This window comes from Orbicella faveolata, unplaced genomic scaffold, assembly GCF_042242905.1.
Source record: "Orbicella faveolata isolate gen_17 unplaced genomic scaffold, um_ofav_v1 contig_3, whole genome shotgun sequence".
Taxonomy (NCBI): domain Eukaryota; kingdom Metazoa; phylum Cnidaria; class Anthozoa; order Scleractinia; family Merulinidae; genus Orbicella; species Orbicella faveolata.
In genome coordinates this window covers 16,779,244-16,807,203 of record NW_028301558.1, presented here as the reverse complement: position 1 = coordinate 16,807,203, position 27,960 = coordinate 16,779,244, and the positions used below count along the sequence as shown (strand labels likewise).

Here is a 27,960-nt window from a genome sequence, read left to right as displayed (position 1 = left end):
GTCAGCGGGTTCAGGTTTAGTAGCCACGCCTGTAAAATTAGTAACCAAGCCTTCATGCCAGTTTGTGGTCCAATGACTTTGAGGTGGTTCAGGGAAGTTTCACGCTGCTTTAGTTCTAAATCAAACAAGGCAAGTAGATCACCCTGTAAGCAGAGACTCTTTTATCTCTTGTTAAGAAAAGCTTCTGCTTGGAGGGTGGAACTTTACATATAATTATTGCATAATTATCTGCTTCAGGAGAGGTGTTGATTTATAGGCAACCCCTAAACTTGTACTACCTACATCAGGTTGCCCATCTGAAACAAAATAATTCTCTTTAGCTTGCCCAAATATGCAAGCAACTTCCCTTGAAAAGTTCAGGTTAGGACATCTGTGAGGTTGTCAGCACTCTCTGCTGATTAACCATTCGGCCGTCTCCATGTTTATTGTTATCTATGAGTACCCCCTGGTGGTGTAGGGTATATATTAAATAAGGAGAAAGAGTACTGAATCATTTCAAAATTATTTGTCATATTTAGAACAAATATATGGACTTCGAGGTAATTAAGTTGACCCACATTTACACCAGGGCTCAAAAAAAAGTGCTGTCCAGTTGTCCAGGACAAGTAGATTTTCTTGCTGGGCAAGTCACTTTTCATTCTCACTTGCCCAATGGCATTACAGAATCGTGCCCATGAAAAAACTTTGCACGGGAAAATGCAAATAAGCAAAAAAGGAGACAGAGAACTAGCGTAAGGCCTATCAATCAAGTAATCCCTAGTGTAACTCGGGCTGAAACAATCTTCATTAATTACAGGCTCAAGTAGTTGTCCTCTAGGGAGGGAGGGAGGGAAACAAAACTTAACAACGGAATCGCATGCAATTAGAACGAGAGACTAACTGAGCACGAGGAGACGTGAACATGAATGCAATGCGATCACAGTCAATAATTAATCTATTGACTGCTCAAATTTTGCCCTTTTCATCAGAGAAGAATAGTAGTAATTAGACAGTGTGTTACTTGCATGGTTTTGTGTGAACACTCCACATTCTGTTGATATGTATACATAGGCCTTTTCTGATGAAAAGTGCATTTCAATGCTTTCAAACAACACTACTGCATTGCTCCAGCTGTACCTGTAACTTTTAACTTCATTTTTTGGGAATTTGTCACTTCAGGATCTTAAGAGACAAAAACTGGCAGTAGCCTAGTTGCAACCTCATTCACAGGTGGTTGCACCCGCAATGCATCGTGGGTACCCCCACTTTTCCCGGGCGACGCTTTTCAATGGGTCCGATTCTGTAATGAACAAGGCCCAGGCAAGTTGCCTGCCAACTAACTATAAATTTAAAAGTAAACAAATACTTGCCCAGGGCAAGCACAATTTGAGAGCTGCTTGTCCAAAGGCAAGCTTGAATTCATTTTTTTCTTTTTTTCCAAGCCCTGATTAGTGTGACAGTTCAGTAACTTGAGCATGCAGTATTAGAGCACAAAACTTGTATCCTATAGCCCTAACTATGGACATGTGATAGATACTAGTCAGGGTGCAAATTAAGAAAACCAATTTCTGGGTCTGGCTTTCAGTATAGCTGTAACTATGATGTACCAGCCAGAACGACATTCTCACTAGTCCAAGTCATCTCTTATGTACTTCTGTAATTGGAATAATTTTCCTCAAAACTGCCGCAGAAATGTCACTTGTCCACTAGCAAGACTAGAAAATCCACTTGTCCCAAGTTAGAAGACATGACCTCCTTTGCACATGCACTGCCATAACTAAGGTTCTTTCTCACTGCAACAGCATAGACAGTTTATTGACTGGAAGAAAGTAATTTTGAAAGCTGGAGATGGTGGAAATGGGTGTGTTCACTACAGGAGGCTAAAGTAAGTTTAGTTTTTGTTGCCTAGGTATTAAGACTCCACTTGCATCATTCTCGGACCCAGGGGCACTAAATGGGGGAAGGGGAAATTTAAATTGGCAAAGACTTAAAATGGGCATTGAAAAGTAACAGAAATAGCAAGGAGCCCCTGAGGAGAGAGTTGTACTGGACTAGTTCCATAGGACTCTATTCATGCTGTCTCCTAATTGAGCAGCAAAAATCCGTTGCTTCTACTCTGCCTAATCAGAGGGAAGCAGGCCCACAGTCCAGTGCATGTATGTAACAGAGCCTATGCAAAGTTATGGGGAGGCGCAGCGGCCTCATGGTTACAGTGTAGTGTGCTCAACTCCAGATCAAGCGGTCCAGATTCAAGTTGTGACCAGGGACATGGTGTTGTGTTCTTGGGGAAGACACTTCACTCTCACAGTACTTCTCTTCACCCAGATGTATATTAAATGGGTGCCAGCAAATTTACTGCTGGTGGTAACCCTGCGATGGAGTAGCATCCCATCCAGGGGGGGGGGGGGGGGGGGGGGAGTAGAAATACTCGTCGTCACTTCATGCTACAGAAGCCTGGATAAGCTCCAGCCTGATGGACCACTTGTCTCATACATGTAGAAAGACTTTACCTAGATGCAGAGTTTTTCAAACCAAATTCACAAGTTCCAACCAGACTGGGCTTTAAATGACTAATGGTTTGTAACTGACCGTCATCAATATCTAGATACCAACCCAGAGCTGGCCCTGATGGTGGTGATGGGGGTTGTGGAGGAAGCATTGTTTTGATTGCAGATAATTCTGTAAAGGAGTTTGCCCATCTTCCTAAACATATCAAGGCTGAGAATGGTGGAGATGGTAGGGGAGATGACTGCAAGGGAAAGAATGGCTCTGATCGCACATTTCAGGTGAACATACAAAATTACTTTTTTCTGTATTTAACCCATTTGGACCATAAAATAAAACTGGCATCTTATGCATTAGTAATGTTAGGATGTTTGATGTTTACAAGTCTTTCTGTTATCTACATGTAGCTTGTAAGGTTTCATATGAATACAAATGGAAAGTAAAACATTATATAGTGAACACAGACTGAGTGTATACAGGCAAAAACTAACGATAGACAAATCCGACGTTTTGGCGACATCTTGGTGCCATTGTCAAGGGAAACCAATTAAATATGCGATTTCAAGAGTAACTAAGAGTTCAGAGTTACTAATTTGCATAAGTTAGACAAAGACCTTAGCATGAACTGAGTCTGATTGTACATTTAAACACGGTCATAATTGTTTAATGAGTAACATCTCATTAATGAGACAATCAAACTTGTTGCGGTATTTTTTCAACATGCTAAAACAATTGCGAGGGTCATCCGGAATCCTGCCTGCGTGCCTATTATCATAGTGATTGCGTACTGACGAGGTCTTGCTTCTATATCCATCAACGCATACGAACAGATGGCCACAGGTGTAACCGACATTTAACCAGCATCGCACTGGTCACACTTGAAGTTATACACAACGCATTGTTGATCAATGAGCTGAGGTTCACTTGTTGGGAACTCCTGGGCGATCTTGCAGCTCGTAAACACCAGTTGAACACTAGTCTGCAGCTTCACACTGAGATCTTTTAACTGTGTCTTCACGATATTAGCAGACTCCTGGTCTTTAAAGGGTATGACAACCTGAGTAGTGTTTTCTGTCGTAGATCTGGACTGTAATGAGGGCTGGTCAGCGACCTTTAAATTTAGGAAGGTTTTAACAGTGGAGTCAACAAGGTGCTTGGGATATTTCAGTTTAGAGAAAACAGACTTCAGTCATCATGGTAGTAGTCCTTTCGAAGGCTGCTAATGATGCGAAGAATGCAAGTGTACCGAAACAAACTGCAGGCTTGTCGGATATTAGTGTAGATGGAGTTGATCTCAACGACTGAAGTCTGTTTTCTCTAAACTGAAATATCCAGTGCGATGCTGGTTATGTCGGTTACACCCGTGGCCATCTATTCATCCACGTTGATGGACATAGAAGCAAGACCTTGTCAGTACGCAATCACTATGATAATAGGCACGCAGGCAGGATTCCGGATGACCTTCGCAATTGTTTTAGCGTGTTGAAAAAATGCCGCAACAAGTTTGATTGTCTCATTAATGAGATGTTACTCATTAAACAATTACGACTGTGTTTAAATGTACAATCAGACTCAGTTCGCGCTAAGGTCTTTGTCTAACTTATGCAAATTAGTAACTCTGAACTCTTAGTTAATTAGTTTCCCTTGACAATGGCGACAAGATGTCGCCAAAACGTCGGATTTGTCTATCATTAGTTTTTGCCTGTATATGTTTATCTAAATCATTGTTGATTAGACTGAGTGTAACTCCTTAAAAATGTCTTGTAAGACAGAGATTATATCTTAGTTTATGCTGACCAGATGGATGAGGACTAGCCAAGGCGCCAACAAAGTGAATTTAATAACTACCATATAGACATGTTGTCTAGATTGTGAATATTTCATTTAATATTTTGTTATGTTGGAAGACTCACAACCTGCCCACAATCACAATCTTTTGTGATGCACTAATTGATCTTTAGTTTTAAGCCCATGCACCAATGTTGGTTTTTCTGATTTCAAAACCCATTATTTAAAAGAGTCTTGTGCTAATTCAAGGCCAAGAAATAATCAAAAGCTTTAATTATAACAAGGATTTAATTGCCACTCTTGATAATCATTACTCTTAATCCATTCTGACTTTGTTATGCAAGTCTCCCAAACATGGCATATTAAATTCACACAGAAAGTTGACTTGTGTACTCCATTTCTTAGGTACCCCTTGGAACAGTTGTGAAGGAAGGAGGACATGTGATTGCTGACATTACAGCAGAAGGTCAAACCTTCATAGCTGCTAAGGGAGGTCTGGGTGGAATTGGAAATGCATATTTCAAGACAGCAGTGGATCAAACACCAGACATTTCAACTGATGGGGCCTCTGGAGAGGAGAAAGTTGTAGAGTTGGAACTCAAGACTATTGCTGATATTGGATTGGTTAGTATCTCATGACATTATGGCTACAAGTACATGCAGGGGTTTCAGGACCGGACACTGAGCAAACTGACTGGCTGTGAGGATGATTTTGCCCACCTAGTTTGACCATCTAGAGGAAAGATTTTCTCATAAAGAAGTTGGATCATGCGTACTAAAGGCATCCACAGTCGAGTGTCGATTGATACCCTCGATCCACCCTCTGTCCTCACTTGATCGATACTTGATTGACACTCTATCGACATCTTGGTCGACAGTCGGTTGACAGTGGACTAATTTTCGATCCATGCATATGGCTTGGTCGAACCTCAGCCAGCTACTGATTGAGTGACAACTGAGTATTGATTGAGTGTCAACCGATTATTGATTGGGATGTCGGACATAGAGTACCGATTGAGATGTCCTTCGAGGGTATCGATTGAGGGTATTGATCAACTTGACCGTGGATGCCTTTAGTACACATGATCCAAGAAGTTTAGTTTAAACCTGTGAAAACCAGTTGCCCTCTTGCTGAAAATGTTAATGAAATCCCTGAGTACGTGTTGGCTGCCAGACAGCAAGCTTTGTCGTATGCAATAATTCTAATTTGAGTGTTTTAAAGATCTGTTTTACAAAACCTTGGATATAATTTGAGGTCAAGATTTATATTAAGACAATTATCACATTTTTCCATGACTACTGTAATTATTATTCTGTGTTCAAGGTTGGTTTCCCCAATGCTGGTAAGTCTACACTTCTGAGAGCAATTTCCAGAGCAGTGCCAGCGGTAGCTGCTTATCCTTTCACCACAATCAATCCCCATGTTGGCATTGTGGAGTTTGAAGATTATTTACAAATTGCAGGTATGTCCAACTTTAATTTGTTCTTAAAGTTCAATGGTCCAAGTGTAAAGATTCACTGTACAGTGTTTGTCTTGCAGTCTGAAGTAAATTACAAAATACCAGTACAAAAGTGATGACACATAAGATGAGAAACAATACACAGAGTTGTCAATAGTTCATGCTCACTGGTATTTGCGAATTGACTAGCCCTGTATAGCTATTTATTCAGTGGTTTGAGTTTTAATCAACCATCCTCAGCCACACTTCAGTACCATAAAATCTTAATTATAGTAATTATAATGGTTATGATTATCTTTTAAATTACTCAATAGTCAAAAGGTTTTTGTGTTCGGTTTATTTTCAATCAGTGAAACTTTAAAACAAGTGTAATAATTATACAGTCATCACATATTTTCTAGTGCCAGTCTGTTGCATTTGATTATTAAATATTATGAATTTTACGTTATGCTGACGGTTTTATTGGTGTTCTTTTTATCTCTCAGTGGCAGACATTCCTGGATTAATAACTGGAGCTCATCTAAACAAGGGACTAGGGCATGCTTTTCTGCGGCACATTGAACGATGCCGCTGTCTGTTCTATGTTTTGGACATTTCTCACATGGACTCATTAACCACCTTTGTGTCCTTGCGACAAGAATTGGAGCTATACAAGGAACAGCTGTCGCAGCGACCTGCAGCAATTGTGGCCAACAAGATAGACATCGCTGAATCAGAGGTTGAAATTCAACGCTTAAAGAACACATTCTCTCTGCCCGTCATACCCGTGTCAGCAAAGTATGGAAGCGGTATACCAGAACTAAAGAAGAAACTACGAAAGATGTTTACTGACGCTGTTGTCATTTCCTGACATTCTACTGTGATGAGTTCCAGCACCTCAATTCATACACGTGACTGACCAACCTGTTGTTGATAAGTAGCCTGCATCAGTACAGTCAGGCATCTATGGCCAATTACCCCTGTTACCTTGCCTGCTGCCTCGGGCAGCATTTTCAAGTCCGAGGTCACAGTTTTTCACTATATCATTTTGGGCCGACCCTTAGCTGGTAAATAACTTCCTCCCCCTCAAATCACTTAAATAATTGTTGGCCTTTTCCAGTCACACAAATCACACACGGGTTTCCCTGGCCATGGTCAGAGAAGGAAATTTCTGGATCATGCTAAGTACCAATCAGATTGCAGGATTCGTTACCGTGCCCTCTTAGAAAAAATAAAGATACGTATAGTTAATAAAAAGTGAAAAATTTATTGACCCATGTTGTCAGTTGTATCAGAAATATATAACTTATACATATTATACATGTACATCAAGTAAAACATTTAAACATGCATAAAAGTAATTATACCAAATGAATATCATTGACATATATATTACATCTTTCAGTATTAAAAATAGCATCACTTTACAATAAATACTTTGGGACCATCGACCCTTAGTAGCATGTACATGCATCATGTAAAAAAATCGAAATAAATGTCACACTCGTAGAAGCCTACGAGATCCTGATATACATTGTATGACTCAAGACAAATGAGTTTGAGTCGTAAGTCAATGAGTTGTTTCACTGGTCAAATATTTATTGCCCTCCAGTAAAACAGAATAGTGTTCCAGATAACCTAAATAGCACATTGGTTAGCCTGAAATTATGGCACTCTGTTTGGCCTGAATAGCACTTTGGCTAGCCTGGAGCTCAGGTTAGCCAGAATAATGCTCAGGTAGCTTGATTATTGTATTTTTTTTTTTCTCTAACTAGTAAATAATAAACTTGAAAAAATTATTGACTCACTGACTCAAGATTCATTTGGTCTTACCATCAGATAGATAGACAATAATATTGTAAGCTGCATGGGGTTGTGTAATCAACACTGCAATGAATACTCAATTCTTGTAACACGCACTCTATACATCAGGCTATGTGAAAATTGCTGTAACATGATATCAGTCTATTTTACACTGTCTGAACCAATCATTCATTGCAAGTCATTTTGGGGATTATATGTACCTGTCCAACGGTTGAGTTTTAAATTTTTACATAATTTTTGCCTTTATGCATGTAGACACATTTTAAATAAGTATTCAAAGAGCTTGTTTATACTTGCTTCTCTTAGATTTTCTCACACAATATCAAATACAGTTGAATCCCTTTTTCGAACCTCCAAGGAAAACAAGAATATTATTGGTTTGAAAAATCAGGAGTAAAATTAGTGCTGGACTGAGGGTTTTCTAAAAATTGGGGTTCCACTGTATACACCAAAACTAAAGGCAACCTCAAAAAACAATTTAAACATATAACTAGAGAATCTATACAGTTCAGGTCCCAAGCAAACTGACCACATGCTAAGAACAGTCATGGCTGTAACCAGCTGCTTTCTCCTCAAACTCTCAGTGAAACTGCTGAATAATACTTACAGTGCTAAATATCTAGGACTTTACTTTTGATGTGCATACTTTTGTGGTTAGAAGAAAAATCTAAACTAAATTAACCCTACTGTAAGGTTAATGTATGGTTCATTTCTGCCCCTCTCTGCACCACAAAACATGTACTACTGGACAGCATACTCTGTAACATTGCTTATTAAATGGCTAGCTCTGTGAGTGGGCAAGATGGAGCTATCTTGCCCGCTCGGGACTACCCGCCGTGTCCCGCAAGAAAAATTTCCCCGAAACCCATTTAATAAATCCTTTATTGACCAAGCTTGTTCAGTCATTACAAGATGGCTTGATATTGGCCTCGTTCTTTTTTTTGCAAGTTTATGGACGTCGACTCCGTCTCAGTCCATAAACACGCGAAAAAAAGAACTTGGCCAATATCCCGCCATCTTGACCTCACACTTGGTCAATAACCCGTACATAATGAAGAGAGAACCTGAAGGGTAGAAACCAGTAGGGTTTCCTTCATTGGTTCAAATCTAATGAGCTGGAAAAGATAGACTGCTTTGATCAACTGTTCAGGATAACACCAAAATCTGCTATCATTTCACTCTTAGAATCTAGTTGATTCAAATTGTACTTGACCGGTATAGTTGCAAGAGGAATTCCATCATTTTACAGCATTTGGTCCAAGCGATAGCGTGCATTTTAATTTTTATAATATGAAGAAGCATCACCCAAAAGTTTTTTTTTTCTTCCCAAAGCCCTCATTAGAACTTCAGAATGAGCACTTGTCCAGACATCAGAAGTTGGTTTTCACTTGCTACTCAATGGATACATTAGCAGATTCTGCAGTGGAATTGAAAAATTTCATATAAATGCTGCAAATTACAAGCACAATCTGAAGGATAAAAACAAAATATTGATCCTTAATTGTGCTTAAATAACATTTTTACATGGATTCTTCACATTTCACAACTGACTCTAATAACATCTGTCATAACAGAGAACCAGACTTAATCATCATTTATCAACCATCCATCAGTCGAAGACATGGGCGAGGGAGCTGATGTCTCACTGGGCGCACATGACGACGGTGGGGAATAGGTCACTGATGACTGAATGGGGAGCACTGGAGAGGAAAATACTCTTTCATCAGCATACTGGTGAGCTGGCTGTGTAACAAATGGATCAGGATTGTTGAAGACCTCGAATGATCTTGGAAGACTGGCATTACCTGAAACAAACATGAGACACTCAAGTCAAGTACATCAAACACTTCAAAGGCATTCTTTTCTCTCGTCAATTTGTAATTGCACAAAATATCCATGGCATATACATGTATGCTTTGGTGTCCTGAATTGATCATTAAACTGTTAAATCCTCAAGCTGTTTACCTCACATAAGACAGTTTTTACTTGAAAAAACTATTTGTTTCAACAGTCAAAGTTAGCTAGAGAGCTAGAAATATGAATTCTCCATACTTAGCCCTGAATATTTCTCTTGATGTTTGTTTTGAGAATTGGAAAACATGTCAGTAAATTGTGTTTTTGTTTTGGATCAGTCTGTTTGCCATGACAACTAACTTACCTCTGAGACATAAGAACGTAAGGAAATCTTCAGTCTTTGCTATGTTAGCCGGTATGTAGATCTCTCCAAGTGGATTTACAAGTTTTCTGTCTTTAAGCTTATGTTTAATTTTTCTTTTTAGTTTTCCTTGTAGTCCATTTGACTCTTGACGCTGCAGCTCACAAATGCTATCAGAAGTGTTACTCTGAGTCTCTTCAATCGAACATGAAATCTGTTCTGCTGTTACACACTCAGCATTCTGCAAAGTGGTTTTCCTCTTTTTTACTTCATTGTTGGAAGTCTCAGCAAGACTTTGATCTTTGCAATCTTTCTTTCTTTTAGGACATGCTGCAGATTGATGCTTACCAACTTTTCCCACAGCACTAAATTTCTCAGTTAAACTCTGAACCACTCTGCTCTTCTTATCACTTTTCACCTTCTTGCAATTGAGTAATTTCTTAGATGCTTTGCTATGAAGTAGAATCTTAAGCTCTTTCCCCTTTGAAGGCTTCGTCACTTTCTGTTTTGTTGGACTTTGTAGTTCCTTTCTTTGTAAGCATTTTCCTACTTCAATTTTTCTTAACAAAACTTTTTTTCCAGGTTTCCTTCTTTCAAGGGTTTCAACATCTGTCTTGTTTTTGGATTTGGCTAATACTTGACTACTGGTTGAGAATAGTTTACTTTCTTCCTTTTCCTTTTCTCTCTTTGTCTGTTTAGGGGAATTCTCCTTGTGGTTCTTTTCTGATTTATTTTTTGCAGATGCTTTTATCCTGATTCTTGTGTTGGTATTGGTGCAAATAGAGCGGGTTTCTACAATTGGTTCAACAGACGTTTCTAATTGTTTTTTCTGTTGTACATTTCTTGCTTCTTTTAGAGATGCATGCAGCGCCCTTCTTAACTCCACTTCCTCTTTGTGCAGTAGACTTGCTCCAAAAAATTCCTAGCCAAGAAAAAAGAACAAGAAATTCTTCTAAGGTGAGCTTATTAAAGACGTGCAGATTTTTAAGGTGTTGCAATCAACGACGAAGTCAGTTATGAAGGTTTTTCACCTCACGACAACCTCAAAATCCCCACACATATCTGAGACTTGTTTATGAAAAAACTTTCAGACTTTGGTTCGCTATCGTTTTCGCCCCTAAGGCATGCAGGCACAAGAACTCCAATCTCTGGTGTAGATCGGTAATTCAACTCGATTAGGAAACAGTCATCTTTGATATAGCAGCTGCAATCTCAGTATCAAAAAGAGCGACGTAATATCGTATTTGTTATAATTTATTTATAGATTAAAAAGTAAAAGATAACCACTGATATTGACATTAACACAGGTCAGATTGAATCGCGTTAATGAATCAACACTTTATTGTTTTCGTGCTGAAACCGGCGTTGGCTGCATGACGAAGCCCTTCTAGTAACTTCAAGTATCCCCGAAATTTTTGAGGGCCTACAGTGCTCAGTTTCACACAAACACCGCCGGTAAACAAATCACACTTTTTCCATTCGAAACAAATGCGAAAACTAGAAGTTTTTGTTCACAACGGTCACTCTTCCAAGTTCCTTTCAAGTCACTTTCAAGTTATTGTTTTGAAACACGTTTTGCAGCGATTTTCCGCGCGAACTCGCGATCACGAATTCCTCACGCACAGGTGTAACACGTTCATTTAGCCAACTTACCGTACAAGATCTCACTGCCCGTTGCCGTCTGGGTCTTTCGTCAGCCATGTTAGCCTGCTAAGATTCTTGATAGAGTAAATAAATCAACAGGAGAACGCACAAAGGCCGCATGCAAGATTACCCGCCATCTTATCGGACAATTTCGTACCCAGTCCTGATCGGGAATTATGGCACGTGCGAGATCAAAAGGTCAAGACTTGCGAAATCACTGCGTAAGAGAAGGAAGGATTAAAAAAAAATTCCCCGAAAAACTGAAAGAAATAACTTATGAGAATCGATCGCAATCCTTACTCTCTGACTGCGTCCTTACCCTACTATACGACTAAACCATAACAGACAAAAAAAGATTCGACCTGGTATATGTTCCTCCAGCCGATTGCACAATAGCTCAATAACTCGGGAAACAGGAACTTAATATGAGTTTTTTGACTGTTTATGTCCTCATTATATTCCGCCCAGGAAGGAAGAATAGCTCAGGGCACATCTTCCTGTGCGTAGAGCTTTCTTTTCTTATTGCGGATACGTCAGCAGCCCAATATTGTGCTCCTGACTGACGGCGGAATTTAGTAATCGTGTTTTCAAAGCACTTTAGTTTAATCTACTTAAAAGGAAATTGGTCACCCGAGCTTATCCATATTCGGTAGACTGACTCGGACTATTAATTTGAGGTAGTATTGATACCTTAGAAGGAAGCGGAGGTCAGTGTCCCTCTCAAGAAAGGGTAACACAGATGATTGAGGGAGAAATAACGCAAACGACAACTGAATGGTTTCACCCCCCACCACAAATGCTAACCGCTTGATCTCTTTAGGTGAATGAAAGCGAGGAAATTAATGAGCTGATGGTAAAAATTCACCAGCAAAGACAACTGAAAAACTGTGCCTTAAGCGCAGTGAGGTCACAATTCCCTTGCTATTTCATTCTTGACTTATGTTTAGATAAACTAAGATGTTATTTTTGAGCTCGTCGTAAAGGCCCCCTCTCGACCCAGTGCTTCGGAGTCAGGTTTTCATGCGCATATTTTTACAAGCGACGGTTGAATTCAATAATATACTCTCCGTTCAGTGTAATTACGTGTAACGAGTTTAGTACAAAGCCTGAGGTATCCCTAACGCCTTAATTCCTTAGGATGACGCTCAGATGGTTCGAGGTCTCTCGCTTTATCTCCCCCTCGATCAACCCAAATAAGAGGAGAGAAGAGCGAGGTACATACCGAGGATCGGAAACAGGGCTTTGATAATGCAATGACGAACGCTCACCAGCTGATAAAAACAATACGTCAATCGTAGACGTCATTTACTGGTCATGTTACAGTGGCTCACGCTTGTAACCTGGTGCCTCTGTTTGAAAACGAGTCTTCGTGTAAAAAATGAGTTTGATTTGCATGAAAATGAACATTTTGGGGGAAACATTTCCATTTGAATGGTTTCGCCTGTTTGAATGGTTTAACACAGAGGTAAAAGCCAACTCAGAAAATATGCTACAAAACTCTGGCTGAATCATTACCTGGAACTTCTTCAATCCGGTGGCCAAAAATCTGTCAGACAAAAAATTCATGATTTTTGTTTAGATAAACCATCTGGTCCAGAAATATTATGAAATATCAGTTACAAACAAAAATCTTTCAGACGAATCAAAATTAGAGAGGTTTATACAAAAAGCCAAGGCGCCTTAACACTAGGGAAGAAAGGCCTTTTCGACAACGCTCTTCAAACCGGAGAAATTTGAAAACGCCGGCTTTGCGTTTTGGTGCAGACAAAAATACACTTCTAAAACGAAGCTTTTCGAGAACGATGACGTCACGCTAATCAGGAGATTTCCCTTCACGAGTTCCCGGGGTCTGTTGCTCGCCAGAATTATAAGCGAGGGCAAGTCAATCAGTCTTCGATTATTCGCTACACAAATCATAGGCTTATAAATAATTTTTTTAATATCATTTAGACAATACAACTTGACGTAGCGAACACATCATTTCTTTCAAAATAACGTCTACTTTCATCATTTTGGAAATCCACTGCGTTTAACGGTTGACAAAGCTATCAAGCAGCACAACGTTCTGACAAGGTGCAGGGGCACCCAACGACCGTTTTCTCTCTAATGCTGTTAGATGCTGTTTTAGGCTATCTGGAGTACTTTTAAAGCTCTGTAGGTTAATTTTAGGTTGCACTAAAAAAATTTTATCTGTTCGGATATTCTAGGGGAACTTGAGTATTCTCGAATTTATTAGGGCTTTTTTGTCCATTTCCCGAAAACCTTAGGTCTTATCGCCTTTCCGAAAATGATAGCTGACCTTTTTTCGGTACTCAAAACGACATTTTCAACAGTCCGAAAACAACAGACATTAAATTTCTCATATCACGAAAGTTCGAGGTGCCAATTCTCTCAAGAAAATCAGAGGAGATTAAAGGCCTTCCGAACAGATAATTTACCGAAACGATCCGTTGGGTGCCCCTGAAGGTGATCCCAGCACAAGAACCAGGCAAAAATGAAGACCTATTGAAAAGAGGTGTTACAAGTAGCGCTACGAGTGCTAAGATCCAAGTCGTTTTCAAATATTCAATCTTTCAAATCGAAATAAAATGGTTGTTTACCATTTTCGCAGAGAAACCGGTTCTCAACGGTTTGTGCAAGTGGTAAGCAAAAATCCCTGGTGGTATAAAATTCCGTCCGGATTAGCCATTTACAATTACCATTTACCTAACAACCCCAATTTACCGAGAGAGCCTAGGATGAGTTCGACCTGATCATAATTCCAAGATGGCGGCTGAAACTGGTGAAGAATTGTAAATGGAAAGCACATTTTCCATTCGGATATTTTGGTTAGAAATTTTAGCCTACCTTTCAAGACGTACCACTATTTCTGAAATTTTCCAGTTGGTCGCGGCAAAATCGTATTACCATCTACATTTTGATCGAAATTTTCAGAATTTTTGGGTAAATGGTAAACAACCACTGTCTCTTGTATAAATATGTCAGCCAGTATACTATATCTGGACGTCCACAGAGGCCAATAATAAAATCTCTTCTTTGATATATCCATGAACGATGCCAGAAGGTATTTATTTGAAGTTAAACTTTACTTTCACCAGGTACCGCATTCGCACCTGAAAATGTAGGAAATACATTTCTTATGAGACTTAGAGCGGGTTTCAATGGCCCATTTCCAAATTACCTTTAGCCTCTTTCTCAAAGCGAGTCTTGGTGTCCATCCCTTCATATGAAAATGAGATTTCCATCACATGCAAATAAATTTAAACTCATTTTCATATGAATGTTTGTGTACCAGGCCTCGCTTTGAAAGAGAGGCTTGAGGCAACTCGGAAATGGGCTACTGAGTGTCGTAAAACCAAAACCGAAGTCATTATTCTAGCCAATCACAAAGGACGCAGAAAATACAGTGAACCAATCAAAACTCGAAGTAATTACATGTAGCTGACGCAAAGCGCGGGAAACGAGTGCGAGATTGAGAGCGAGGTAGTCACAATTGGTTTTGGTTTTACTTCTGATTGGATAAAAAAGAGTGGCGCGAGTTTTTTTAAGCCAATCGTGCAACGTAATGACACAAAACCAATTACTATTCAACGCTTAAGTGAAAACCACTCTAATTCCACGTATTCAATGATTCTGTCTCCATTCTCTAACGAGAAATCAAAACGCACAGAACTTTCCAATTTTATTCCCATCAAAAAGTAACTTTAAGTAACTTTATTTATGTGCCAAATCTTCTAGAACCTGATGTAGTAATTGTTGACACTACATAATGAAATAAGTAATACACCTACAGACTTGTTTTATTGTACCTGACCAAACAGAGCGTCACAGAAATTCACAAATTTCCTTTCGTCTTCATAGCTTTCAGATTTCCTTAACGTTTTCGTTAACATAGCAAAATACCCTCTCTGATCGTATTCTTCAGAAGATAGCATGTGTTGTAGTGATTCTTACCTGGTTCGTGTTGTATACTATGTACTCTGTCAAAAAAAAGGAACAAACACATTGATGTTAATGAATGGCATCACAAGAGTCGCGCTACCTATACCCTCCAAAGCAGACGCCCTTTGGTCTTGTAACCCCTTCCTCCAAATCTCCTCCAAAAAGTTTCATGAGCTCTCTCCCCCTCACCAGACTCCAGACTAGGCTGTTAGGGTTGTGTTCTTGGACAAAACAATTTTCTCTCGAACTAACTCTTTCTACCCAGGTGTATAAATGGGTGACGTTTGTGGATGCCCTGTGCTCTTCCAGGGACCATGGGGTAAGGAGGTATACGTTGGAAGTATACATGGGTACCGGCGAATTTTATTCTCAAAGAGGGCCGGGGGGCGCTCCGCGATAGACTAGCATTCCATCCAGGGGGAGTAAGGAATAGAAATACTTCTAAGTCGTTTGATGCTACAGAAACCAGGATAAGCCCTACTAGTATGGGACACCCTGATTCTTTTACCCTCTTACATCATAGTGACAGAGAGCTAAGAACCATGAGCCTTTCTACCAGAAAGTTATCACCTTTCTTTTTCTTTTTCCGGCAGTAACTTCGTAAAATTCAGTTGGCATTGCGTATCTCTCATAGCAACTAGACTACGATCCTGACAAGACTGCTTCCTGGACATTAAACGAATACAAATGAAAAAACGCCAAATCAAGATACCGTTATAGTTTAGTGTGTATCCACGCGGGTTCACTACTCCAGTGTCAGTACTTTTACCAAAAGGGACAACAACTCCGTCTGGCCTGAAAAAATAAACCAATCACGAAGATTTGTGTCGATGAGAAAACTTCATGAATCATTCAAACGGCGCTCATTTAAATACGTCAAGAATGTTGCCAGCTACATCCGACCAACCATTCCCAAAGAGAGAACTAATTAAAACTGCGCGAATTGCAGAGTGTCGAGTTCTTGATTTGACGTCACATTAGCCACTAGACCCATTCCCCTTTAAACTCGGTCGTGAGCTAAGATGGCGGCTTTTTAGTGCGATTTTCCGTATTTCGACTGGGCAAAGAAAATCGAGGATTTAACCGAATCGAAAAAAATATGCACAGGAATACTCCTAAGAATTAAGCTTTTTTTAGCGGAAAAAAAATTGGGGGGTTAAGTGCACTTTGATATTCATCTGCTTTCCTTAAACAGAGTGACATACAAAGAAAAACCAATACACGAAGTAAAATGTTCAATGGCGGTAAAATCATATGACTTACAATGTGTAAGAATCCTCTGCATCGGGCGCAACTCGACCCAGGCCTTTGACACTTTGGCAGTCAGCTGGTAACTTGTCAGCTGTGTAATCTGCAGCCAGTAGCTCGTTACACTTCCCAAGAGAAACCTGTAAGATAACACAACGTGGAAAACAGCTGGTTTTTGAAATAACTCGGTTAATTAAAAAAATGGCATATTGAATTAGCAAGAACCGCGCCAGAACGTAATTTATATTAAGCAGTTTTGGATAAACTGTGAAAAATAGAAATGACTCTGTTTTGTTTTTCATTTGTAATTATGAAGTTCTTAAAGGACAACGGAAGGTTAGAAATTATATTTTATATGACCATTGAAAATTACTACGATTTTCAGAAAAGTAGAGAATTCTTCGTACCAAAATCGAAGAAACCAACCAAAAACCCCATCGTCATCTTTCGAAATTGAACGGCCACCATTTAAAACACCTTTTCTTCCGGTTTCTTCCAACCGCCACGTTGTGACGTCACTGCACACAAGCAATTTTCTATGTCTAGATATTTTCTGTGTGCAGTTTGCTGAAACAAGTCCGCGACTTTTCCCGCTTTTTCCTACGCCTGTAGCAAGAAGTTAACTCAACCTCTTTGACAGGGTTGTGATCGGTTTGACACAATTAGTACAGCGCGTAACATTTATGACGTCCCGACACTAGTCAAACTAGAACTTTGAGCTTGGCTCAAGTCTAAGGAAAACAATGCAAAGACGTTTTCTACAATAACTGCAAAAATTCTCGCGCGCTCATTGGCTAATTTTCATCGTCAATGAGCGGACAGACACATGAATTTATTTTGTACGATGCTTCAACGAGCGAGAGCGGACAATTTGGCAATTTGTTATTGTAAAAAAAACAAATTGACATCAGCTTTTCATGGATCTGTCCTGTTACTGACTATGAATTTCGTCATAACATTGTCAAAGTAGTCTACAGATCCACTCGGCTGTCGTCTCGTGGATCCACAGCTACTTTGACAATGTTATGACGAAATTCATGATCAATAACTGGACAGACGCATGAAAAAACTGACGTCAATTTGATAAACAGGTGTTAAACCAGCTTTACCAACCTCACTGAGTAAAAGTATGCCGACATTCTTTGATCTTGTTGCGAAGCAATAGTTTGCACTCTTTGATGACATGTCAGCAAAGTAGATACCCTTTCCAAACTACAACGTAAAGCAAAGCAAAAATCAAAATCTCTTCTCTTACAGCTTCGTCAACCACAGTCTACTATTCTGTACCAGGCGATAAATTTACTTGAAGAAGACTCTTTCCTTAAAATGAAGTTACCTTTCTCACCGCATGATCAACGCCACGAAACTCGTTAACAATTCATGTACGTTGGGGAGTTGAAAAATTTCTCAAGCGAATGCGAGTATTGTTAATACCACTGGAAAAGATGATAGTGTATCGCAAGTTAACTCCCGACCCCACTAACATTAGAGAGCTTACGCTAAGCAAGACGGCAACGGCAACGAGAATGTCACCAAACGAAAGTTTTAAAGAGTACAACAATGGTTGTCCACGTGCGTTATAACTCTTTGTACATTTCATAGCCGTCCTCTGCAACGTGACGTGAAATAACAACGTGAAGCAGCAACGTGAAATAACAAAGTTCTGGGTATTTCCTTAACGTACTTAGCTTGAGCAAGTTTTGAGACCGATAGGATCTAAATAATTGCTACATTCGAAGATATCGTACAAATTCAAAATTTTTTGCTGCGCGTTGTCTTCAGCGTCGCTGTCGTCATTGCGCAAGCTCCCTAATTATTTTGTCAGGGGCAAAGACAGTAGAAGAATAAAATGGCTTGGGTATTACTGTCTCTGTCCTAGAAGCCTCTATCTGTTCATGATCGGTTAATTCGACTGTTCTTACCATGTAACCTGTCACGGGAGCTTCTGGGGGAGCAATCCTCAATCCCTGACTTAAAATGCCAACCCAGTTTGTTAAACGTGATCCGTGCCAAAGAAGCATCCTGAACGAACAACAAGGATACGGAGAATTGCAAATCAGAAAGACATATACTTTGCTGCTCAGCTAGTCGAGCAACCATTTAATCAAGAAATCTCCAGATCAGCTCTAAAGGAAATGCCAGTGGAAGTTAGATTACTGAACTAGCCAGTGAAAATTTCCACTACTGAAGAACTACCATTCAAGTGTGAAGGTGAATTAATCAACATGACAAGAGCGTGGGAGAAAGGAAAATTCTGAGTCCCCGACAGGAATCGAACCCATGACCTTCCGAACACCGGGCGGGCGCTCTATCCACTGAGCTACGAGAACTCATGGAGAGCAAGGTCATTTAACTGAGTTCATTACCGAGCTTAAAAATTCACCATCTTTATTAACTTATCTCTACCATTCAAGTGTTCGCACTTAGTTTTGGACGATCTCTAACAAGATACGATACATTCTGGCTGCACGCCTAGGAGCCATTCAATGTGATGTTTGGATATCTGATCTTAATCAGCATGTAGTTTTAGTTTAACGATCTTATTTCTCCGTTTTCTCCTTAGCTTTAATTTCGATTGAGAAGATATATCCAACACTCAAGACAGTGTTTGACCACATTTCTGAACACCTCAAAAAAAAAGGGGTCGAACACGGTCTTTCGTGCGAAACGACGCATCACGCATGAAAACAAGGTTGTAACTTACTTTTTTAGCACCACTGTCAGTTTGAAATGTTCTTCTTATAATTCCCAGTGGTCAGAAAATCTTCCCCTAGCAAAATAGCTGTTGAAGCGAAAAATGTGGAAAACTTACCTATTTCCCACATCAGTGAAGGTTTTCTTCTCATGTTCCAGTGCAAACACATCCAGCAATTCCATGTGATATTGATTGTGAGTTGTAGCATGAGTATTCTCCAGATATTTAGCAATCATCTTCAAGAACAAAATGTTTTCCAAGTTATTTGCAAAATATTTAAACAGTTACTTCTTTAACTTTTTTTGTTCCACTTTATTAAGTCAATTTTGCAAAGTTCCAAATAATCTTCAAATTGAAGTAGATAATAACTGAAGCATTAGCGACAATAATGACCTACTATCAAAGGCACAAAATGTGTGTGAAGGTCTTATAAGCTTACAGGCCTCTATGTGCATTACATGCTTTCTGTTCTCACATCTGATGGTCTGGACCCCATAATGTTGACTTTTAAAGTTTTTTTCTCCAAAACGACGGCCGAAGCCAGAAAGGAAAACGTTGACAAGTTTTCCCAGTATTAGTAATTAAAGGCTTCGTGTAAGGAAAAACAGAAAGCAGTGTTCAGTGTGAATACCTTGAAATCATTATGCTCATGATCAAGTGGTGTCATAGCACAGTGCAGTGTTTTGTAGTGCTTGTCCACTGGATGTTCAAGAGATTCCTCCTCATCTTGTAAGGCTTTGATAGCAATCTGGATATCCCCCAAGGCCTAAAATTGACAGTCTCCATTAAACAAAAGTTGCAAAAATTTAATAACACTTTAGTGTTAAACAGCACTTTGTAGTCAGTCTAATCAGACTAAACAACACCACAGACAGAACTACATTGCCAATTGATGCCTGGCAATTGTTATAACACGGTAAGCATTTATTAGTCATGTACACTGTAATAAATGAACAGTAAGAAGGTTCATTTTATCAAAAATGCACTTTTAGAATCCTTCAAGCGACCAGTTTTATTCTGTTTTGTTGTTACAAAGTACACAAAAAAATCAAGCAAATAAACAAATAAAGCCTTAATGATTCAATGTAGCTTTGCTATTTGGATGATCCCAACTCACTCACTATAGCTATTATGACAGTGTTATATTTATTCTTTATTTAAAATGTGTTAAAATGTGATGATATTTCTATATTGTGTTCTGTGCACCACAGGTAACTGACCTGAGTTAAATGAATAATTTTAAAAGTATGATTTTTTTGTAACATGCCTCTAACAAGTCCAACTTGATCTTGACTTCCTCTGTCGTTCTTATTAGTGGTGGTCTTTTCATTCTAGGGAAAGAGTAAAAATCATGATGTAAGTCAGGAGGGTTGGACAGACAGACAGACAGACAAATGAATCCACACAAAAGGCTCTAGTTTTATAAATCTCTGAATGCACTGGGTGCCTTTCATACTTCAGTAGGTACAATTTATTTTGAAAACCAGCTTTTAAGGGACTCTTTAATTCTTGGTATTTCCAAAATTGTATCTGAGACATACCCAAAACAATGAGGAATCCTTGTGTAAAATTCATCACATGCTTTCACCAGTTTAGAGCCAAAGTCATTGTTTCTGATGCAGGTATCAATCCTCTTCAATGCCTCATAACCAGCCTTGATCTGATCTGTGGTAAGCTTTCCTATAAAAAGTGATTGAGTTTAACAATATTACATTTCTGTCAATGAATGTAACCTTGACTGATCAAACCCAATGTACTACCCAGTAGGCCGCCCAACACCCATGATGTAATGCCACTTTCTCTTACTTTATATATGAACATTCTTTCTGCTTTTTTTATGGGAGCAAAAAGATTTGAAGCTTTTTTCTAAAAATGTAGCAAATTGAAGGTGGTGCATGTTTTAAGGAGACAAGCCACAATCAAAGACAACAATGGTGTCAGGTGTATCAGCTTTCTGCAAATGCAACTAAATTCCTGAAAGTTAACCCATTATCTTTTAACCATGTTCTCTTTACCAGGTCAGAACAGCTTCAAGTAGGGCTTGAAAAAAACACTAGTCAGAATTCCTGCTTGCCCTTTGGACCAGCGACTCACAAATGGAAGGTATGTGCTTGCCTAAGTTTTTCCACTTTTTTCTTTTGTTTCAAAATAATTATAATTTAGCCAGCAGAGAGCTTGCCTGGGTTCTTACCCATCGGACAAGTGATAACAAAATGTTACTTGCCTGACTGGAAAATCTACTACATGTACATGGGTCCAAGGCAACCACACAGCACATTTTTGAGCCCTGGGTACCCCTTGGCCATTCCTTGGGGACTGTTTGAACCTGTTGTAATATTACTTCATAGGAAAATACATGATGTTAACTAACCAAGAGGTGCTTTCTTTGTATCATACTTCATCTCTTTCAGCATCTCCTCCATGGCCTGTACATTGCAAATGAGTTCTATCAAGTTCTGGATTCTCTTGTCTAACTTGCTTTCTAACACAGGTTTTTCTTCTTTGATGGGTGCATCAACAGCATCCTTCTCCTCCTGATCAGCATTGTAGTCCATGATCAGAAGGTCATACTTTCCTGGAACTTTTTGAAAGTTTTGTCTATCTTCCCAGTGATTTTTTGTTTTATCTGTGAATCTGAGAAAAACATATTTTACAGCATATGATCATAACATGCACTTCTGAAAAGTAATCCTTGAAAGACTAATTAAGCCACCTAAATCTCTGAGTGCACAGATCTTTCCAATAATATCTAATAACTTATTAGGCTCGACAGCAAATTTGCATTATTTTGTGAACTACACTTTATAACTTACAATAATTTAGAGAGAGCAAAGCCCTGCCCAAGGGGAATTCCTATATGAAAAGGTTGAGTGCATTAAATTGTCTTGCTAAGGGGTGTAAGTCAAGGATTTTGGTCTCACTTAGGATGTTCAAGACAAAAGGCCAGTATTTCAGCTGTCAGAGTTTCTTTGTTAGGTTGTTCTCAAAAAAGTTAATAAAATGGTCATATCATTTTAAGTGATATCTTTAAGGGGACAAAAATTGAGCCACGCCCACATTGGTGTCAAGCATCCCTGGCCTTTTCATCTTTCTCAGTGTTGTCATTACCTCTGTAATCTATTTTTAAAATAACACAATCCTGATATATCAAATAAAAATTATTTCACAAACCAGACTTACTTTTTTGTAAAAACCTTTTTAGCCTCCTCAAGATCTGCTCCACATGTAACTAAGTTGTTTTGACCACTGAACCCAACTGAAAGATAAACACAAAATGTAGACAACAGCAACAGACAAATAATAAAAAATGAAATGGAAAACAATAAAATAAAAATTAACTAGCTTTTAAAAGAATGGTCAGAATAGTTTTACAGATCCACACTCTGGGAATTTAATAACAACATTATTTTCTGCAGGAACAGAAATGACTGAATGGTTTACACTCATGTAAGTCCAATGGAATTGAGATCCAACGGTCCATATTCAAGCCCAGGCTAATGTCATTGTGTTTTGGTCCTTGTCAAGACTGGATGGTCAAGATGTGAGTCTGATTAAGACTACAAAGATCATGCAAAGACCACAGTGGTTTCATCCAGATTACAGAGATGTTGGCAAGTTTAGTGAGATCTCAACAAGATTGCAAAAATCATGGCAAGAATCTCTCTGTGATCTCACTGAGACAAGAAAATTATGGCAGTAAAAAAGTCACAAAGAATCATGCCAAAATCTCAGCAAGATCTCAGTGCAAATTTTGTACAGGTTGGACTACAATTAGAATTTCACCTGTGACATGGTAGTACTCAGATAAGATTTTCTGTACCTCTCCCCCATCTTTGCCAGACATAATACTTCTTGGCTCGGTTGTCCTCCAACAATTGGATGAGGTAGTACTTATTATTGTTATTCATGACATTTGTCTGTAAAGAATCATAACAGTACATGCTGAGTAATTATTATAACATAGCAAGGGACATTTTAAGCTATAAGCTGCCCACAGTTTGAAAAATTAATTACTTCCCCATCGAATGATGCTGTGAGATAAAAATAAACAAATACAGTAGGCATTCATTATACATCATACATGTAACAAAAGTATACAATGTCAAACTGTTTAAAACACAAAAAGTACCTGTCAACACCAGTCACCCTAAAAGCACTCTCAAAATCTTACAACCACAGAAGTGACTGGAGAAGTATGATTTTGCGTTATTTTTGGAGTACATGTGGGCAGCTGATTTTGCCATCTTTTGCTTTAAGAATCAGATGAAAATACCTGCTTACCAGAGTAGCCAGCCAGCTGAGGTCATGAAGTATACAGTGGTTTTCACTGGAAGCCAGTGGAGGAGCAGTGGCCTTCTGGTTAGTGCGCTTCACTCTCGATTGAGCGGTCAGCGTTGAGTGCTGGCCAGGGTCAATTTGTTGTGTTCTTGGGCGAGGCACTTAACTCCTCCAGTGCCTCTCTCCACCCAGGTAAGCAAATGGGTACTGCGGAATTTAACTCTGGGGGTAGCTCTGGCCTGATGGGCCACTTGGCTTGTATTACTTTACCTACCACTCACTTTTGACAAACCTGAACTAGCAGTATCCACACCATCCCTCTTCATAAAAAGTTTAAACCCCTGAAAATCCCTCTCTCCTCCCATCACTTTTATATGCAGTGAGCAATTAAAAAAAGAACACTAGATCCTTGGTTAAGCAATACCCTGTATTTTATAGCAATTATCAGCATATTTTGTATGACTTATGAGAGCAATATTTAATAAATGCATGAGCAACAAGAGATACTGTAGCTTGAGACTGACCTGGTTAAGCATCACATCCCAGATATCATCACCCTCAGTAAACACATGGGTGTTGTCCTTTATGCCACACAAACTATCAACTGGGGCCTTACCACTGAACACAAGTGACTTCACTTCACCTAGTAAATAGTACATAGAGCATAAAAAAATGTTCTGGTAGTAGTTTTCTTGTCTTTAAGCAATGGAAGAGCCAACTTGCACATTTTTGAAACAATACCAGTAATATACAGTGTTCATGTGGCTATGTAACATTTTCAAATAAATTATATAATTTTTTTTATAATTAAAAATTAATTATTTTTTATGGGTTGTCCTCCTTTCTCAAAAACTGACATTCCAAATTCCATTTTGATCTACTGTCAGTGTTTCCAGCCAGTAAAGCTTGTATGCTGGTTCGAAGCTGGACACATCAGTAAAACATTATTTATTGTTTACACCAGCTCACCATTCTCAGATTTTACTTTGGCTGCAGCTTCTTCCTTTTTGATATCTGAGTTTTCTTTTTTTACACTTTTGTCTGCCTTGACTACTTTTGAAGACACCTTTGAAGCTGAAAAGAGTAAAATACAGATAATTTACAACAAAGCTGTCGTTAAAATTACCAATGACAGATCAACACTACTCAACCAAAAAACCTGCCTACCTGCATCACTAGTCTTGATCCGATGAACATTCTTCGCTGCTCTTCCTGCTTTAGTTGTTTGAACTTTCTTAGTCAGATCCACCATCAGTTCTTTTTTATCCTCTTTGAATCTGATGCTGGTTAACCCAAACAATACTGCTGCCTCCAAAAGGTAAACTGTAGGCTTGGAGTATTCTGTCCAGTTACCCTTGGCATCTTCCCATTCCCAAGTATCTGAAACAAAATGATGCAGTGACTCAGCTCTTTGAGTAAAACAAATCACCAGAGTGAGTGAATTTTGCTAGGTGGGAGATTGTGTAGTTCCAGAAAATATCCAGTCCATACCTCCCCCACGGAAGAGATTTTTCCAAGACCCCAACCCCACCCCTCTGAAAATTCAAATTAAGCTTGATCCACTTCTTAAATTTTTTGCTCTTGGAAAACTCCCTCCCCACAGGAAACTCCCTTCTGTGGGGAAAGTATAGATATTTTCTGGTACTGCACATTGGAATTTGTTAGTATAAAAAAATCACATAACAGGAACTTGTTCATAAAGTAAACGACACTGCTTCTTTAACATTTTCTGCTAGAGACCTTCAGCCACAAATTGTGCTCCAGAAAACAGGTCGCTCAATAAAGGTACATTTACCTCTGAGGATAGATCTCATAATGATAGATGATGTGAACAGATCTAGAGGTTAACAGGGAGAATATAAACTTAACAAAACTGGCTAATCAGATGAAAAAGACAGTACATGTACATGGACAATTCCACCTAAAAATTCCAAGTTGAACCAATCATGAGCAGATGGAAATCGTGATTTTCACCTAAATGGAAGGGCAAAATAATGTCATTAAGACAATAATGTTTTTATTTCACATTATTTGACTTACGCTCATCAGGATCTGAACTCCCATCTGCCAAAACACAACGGATTCTTTTTTCCCATCCACTCTTCTTATTTCTTTGGACCATCCTCTCAAATATTACTGTCACTTCTGATTTGCCATCAGTGAAATCAGCTTCTGTCTTTCCACTTTTGAAGGCTTCATTAATAATCGTAACTTGATCAGCAGAATACTTTGTCCATGTGGATTTATCAGCTTCTCTCTCCCAAATTACAGATTTAAGATTCCGTGTGTCGGATGCTGCTGTATCCAACGTTCCATTTGTATCAACTTTTGCCTTTTTTGCTTTAACTTTATTCGCTGTTGTGTCTTGCCCATCAGAGCTTGCTAAAATTGACGCAATAATAATAATAGTAGCAATTTAATTATCCGATAAAGTCAACAAAGACCAAATTTTATTTACATGTCAATTAAAAAGTGCCTGGCACACCATAAATTTAGTTCAAATTTAATTTAAATTTACTTCAAATCAAGATTTTTTGATGTAGACTTTCAAATGAGAATTTTTTTTTTGGAATGGGCACTTCATAAGCTCTCCTCTATGACCCTTTACAGAGATATGGTTGCCCGTCTCCCATTCTAGTGGATGTGGAAGATGTTAAAGGAACTCAGTCACAGTTTGCACATATTGAAAAGTTTAGCCTCAATTTTTCAAATTCATTGTTTGTAATCCATGTTAATCTTCTCCATCCTTAGCCATCCTTGTTCCTTTATGGTTTATCATTATCTCTTTGGTGTTTCTCTATCTTACTAAACTCTTATTTTCAGGTTTCCTACCATTTAAATGTAATTTTGTTTGTGGCTAAAATAACTCAAAATACCATGACTGAGCCCCTTTAAGTGAAGGATGCAATACTGTATTGCATTCTTCACTCAGCATCTTCCACTTGAATGGGAGAAGGCTAGGACAAACACATCTCTGTAAAAACAAGAATGTGACAGTAAATGTGTGGCTTCCAGAAAATATCTATACCCACCCCAAGGGAGGTCAATGGAAACTGAAATGGCGGAGGGGTGAGGAGGTTCAAATGATGACACTCTCCCTGGGGAGGGTATAGATATTTTCGGAAACAACACAATTTGACTAACAAAACAGTTTTGAGACAAAAACATACATCTAACTAACCTTCAATATTTTGAACTAAAAATACTGGTGGTAATTTTGAGTAATCTGCTCCAATTTTGCATAATCAGGGTATTTTTTCACAAGCTTTATGTTTGAATTGTGAAACGAAGTCAGTGCGTGACCACCAAGACTTTTTTTGTAAGAAACAATATGGAAATCACAATTCTTCTCAAGCCCAGTTACACAACTTCGTTTAAATACGACCTTGTAAAGTGCTTTCTGCCCTGGTCTTCACATGTTTCTGGACGTAAGCTTACCTCGGAAGCTTACGCCTTTGGAAGTCTCCATTTCGTATGCATTGAATGTCACACTCAATCGATTTGAACCCCGACAACCAGAGGTGTGCGAGGATGTCCTCTCAACAACATCCGATGCATATGAAACATTTTTACTTTCTGGTACTCACATGGTTTTTTTCGCCGTCTTTCTCTTTGTGACATTGAATATCCGTACAAAATTTCGCTTTCTCTCGTTCAAAGATGGCGGCCACTACTGTGTCACAACTGCAACAAGGTCAAACTTGCCCGGAAAATGGCGCGAAAATGTTGTCATCACCAGTCTTTATCAGCCATTCCGAAATTGCACAGGAAACCGGGGTTGAGTTTCAAATTTTAACCAATCGATAAACTGACCGTACCAAGACCAAGTAGTGTCAGGAGCCCATGACCTGGTAATGTTGAGATTAGTCATTTGACCAAGTTTGATGCTTTTAGCTAGGGTGAACAGAGACCATGTTATGGACCTTGAAACATGGTTCAAAATCCATACAAACGTCTCTAATGTTGAGACAGCGTCCCTGAAAAACCACAAAAACTCTTAGAATTTTTTTATCATTTATGTGATACTCTTAAAAATGGGCAAACATACGTGATATTCATCTCAGCGTCTTTCAAATGGTAGGTAATTAAATGACGGGATTTGACTGTTGTCACAAAAGTGATATAAAAATTTTAAGAGTTTATATGGTTTTGTGGGACGCTGTCTACGCCTTTCCCGATTGTGCTCGTAAAATGCTAGAAAGTTGCTCCCTGGAATGCTAAAAAGTTTCTAAAAAAAATTGCCAAAAATCCAAAAAAATACTACCTAAATTTCTTGATATTTTATATAAACGTTTAAGTTAAAAGCTTTATTTTCCGTTCTTCACAATAATTGCTGACACCGGACAAGCAAAAATAGCTTGAAACTTAGCTTTAAAGAGTTGCTCGTAAATATGGGCGAACTTTAGGGACACTCTTGACACTCTACGGAACAAAACACATGTTCATTTGACGTTTTGCCGAAC

General features: G+C 38.8%; 3 protein-coding genes across 3 annotated transcripts; 1 reads left to right on the top strand and 2 right to left on the bottom strand.

Moving 5' to 3' along the window:
• The first annotated feature begins 26 nt into the window (after positions 1–26).
• LOC110060513 (uncharacterized) lies at positions 27–6,984 on the top strand. The gene is made up of 6 exons (XM_020767301.2): positions 27–129; positions 1,782–1,864; positions 2,585–2,765; positions 4,678–4,896; positions 5,597–5,735; positions 6,218–6,984. The coding sequence occupies exons 1-6, from the start codon at positions 55–57 to the stop codon at positions 6,580–6,582; spliced, it is 1,062 nt and encodes a 353-aa protein (XP_020622960.2). The 5' UTR covers positions 27–54; the 3' UTR covers positions 6,583–6,984.
• On the bottom strand, positions 6,959–11,656 carry LOC110063287 (uncharacterized). The gene is made up of 3 exons (XM_020770256.2): positions 11,344–11,656; positions 9,694–10,612; positions 6,959–9,340 (listed from the first exon to the last, which is right to left on the bottom strand). The coding sequence occupies exons 1-3, from the start codon at positions 11,389–11,391 to the stop codon at positions 9,120–9,122; spliced, it is 1,188 nt and encodes a 395-aa protein (XP_020625915.1). The 5' UTR covers positions 11,392–11,656; the 3' UTR covers positions 6,959–9,119.
• Positions 11,657–13,250: 1,594 nt separating this feature from the next.
• LOC110063177 (poly [ADP-ribose] polymerase 2-like) lies at positions 13,251–27,230 on the bottom strand. The gene is made up of 18 exons (XM_020770137.2): positions 27,085–27,230; positions 25,538–25,879; positions 24,665–24,877; positions 24,467–24,571; positions 24,022–24,140; positions 23,040–23,136; positions 22,400–22,475; positions 21,591–21,853; positions 20,761–20,899; positions 20,487–20,550; positions 19,851–19,985; positions 19,337–19,455; positions 18,447–18,546; positions 17,638–17,736; positions 16,540–16,664; positions 15,989–16,071; positions 15,289–15,314; positions 13,251–14,447 (listed from the first exon to the last, which is right to left on the bottom strand). Exons 1-18 carry the CDS (start codon positions 27,116–27,118, stop codon positions 14,403–14,405), a joined length of 2,184 nt encoding a protein of 727 aa, XP_020625796.2. The 5' UTR covers positions 27,119–27,230; the 3' UTR covers positions 13,251–14,402.
• Between the last annotated feature and the right edge of the window lie 730 nt (positions 27,231–27,960).

Excerpts from the sequence above, each read along its gene's own strand:
- LOC110060513 (XM_020767301.2), top strand. The coding sequence starts at position 55 with ATGCCAGTTTGTGGTCCAATGACTTTGAGGTGGTTCAGGGAAGTTTCA. Across the intron at positions 2,766-4,677 it reads GCTCTGATCGCACATTTCAG|GTACCCCTTGGAACAGTTGT; the intron begins GTGAACATACAA and ends TCCATTTCTTAG. Across the intron at positions 5,736-6,217 it reads AGATTATTTACAAATTGCAG|TGGCAGACATTCCTGGATTA; the intron begins GTATGTCCAACT and ends TTTATCTCTCAG.
- LOC110063287 (XM_020770256.2), bottom strand. The coding sequence starts at position 11,391 with ATGGCTGACGAAAGACCCAGACGGCAACGGGCAGTGAGATCTTGTACG. Across the intron at positions 10,613-11,343 it reads GGGCAGTGAGATCTTGTACG|GAATTTTTTGGAGCAAGTCT; the intron begins GTAAGTTGGCTA and ends TTTCTTGGCTAG. Across the intron at positions 9,341-9,693 it reads TACGTTCTTATGTCTCAGAG|GTAATGCCAGTCTTCCAAGA; the intron begins GTAAGTTAGTTG and ends TGTTTGTTTCAG.
- LOC110063177 (XM_020770137.2), bottom strand. The coding sequence starts at position 27,118 with ATGTCACAAAGAGAAAGACGGCGAAAAAAACCAT. Across the intron at positions 25,880-27,084 it reads AAGACGGCGAAAAAAACCAT|CAAGCTCTGATGGGCAAGAC; the intron begins GTGAGTACCAGA and ends CGTCAATTTTAG. Across the intron at positions 24,878-25,537 it reads GAGTTCAGATCCTGATGAGC|ATACTTGGGAATGGGAAGAT; the intron begins GTAAGTCAAATA and ends ATTTTGTTTCAG.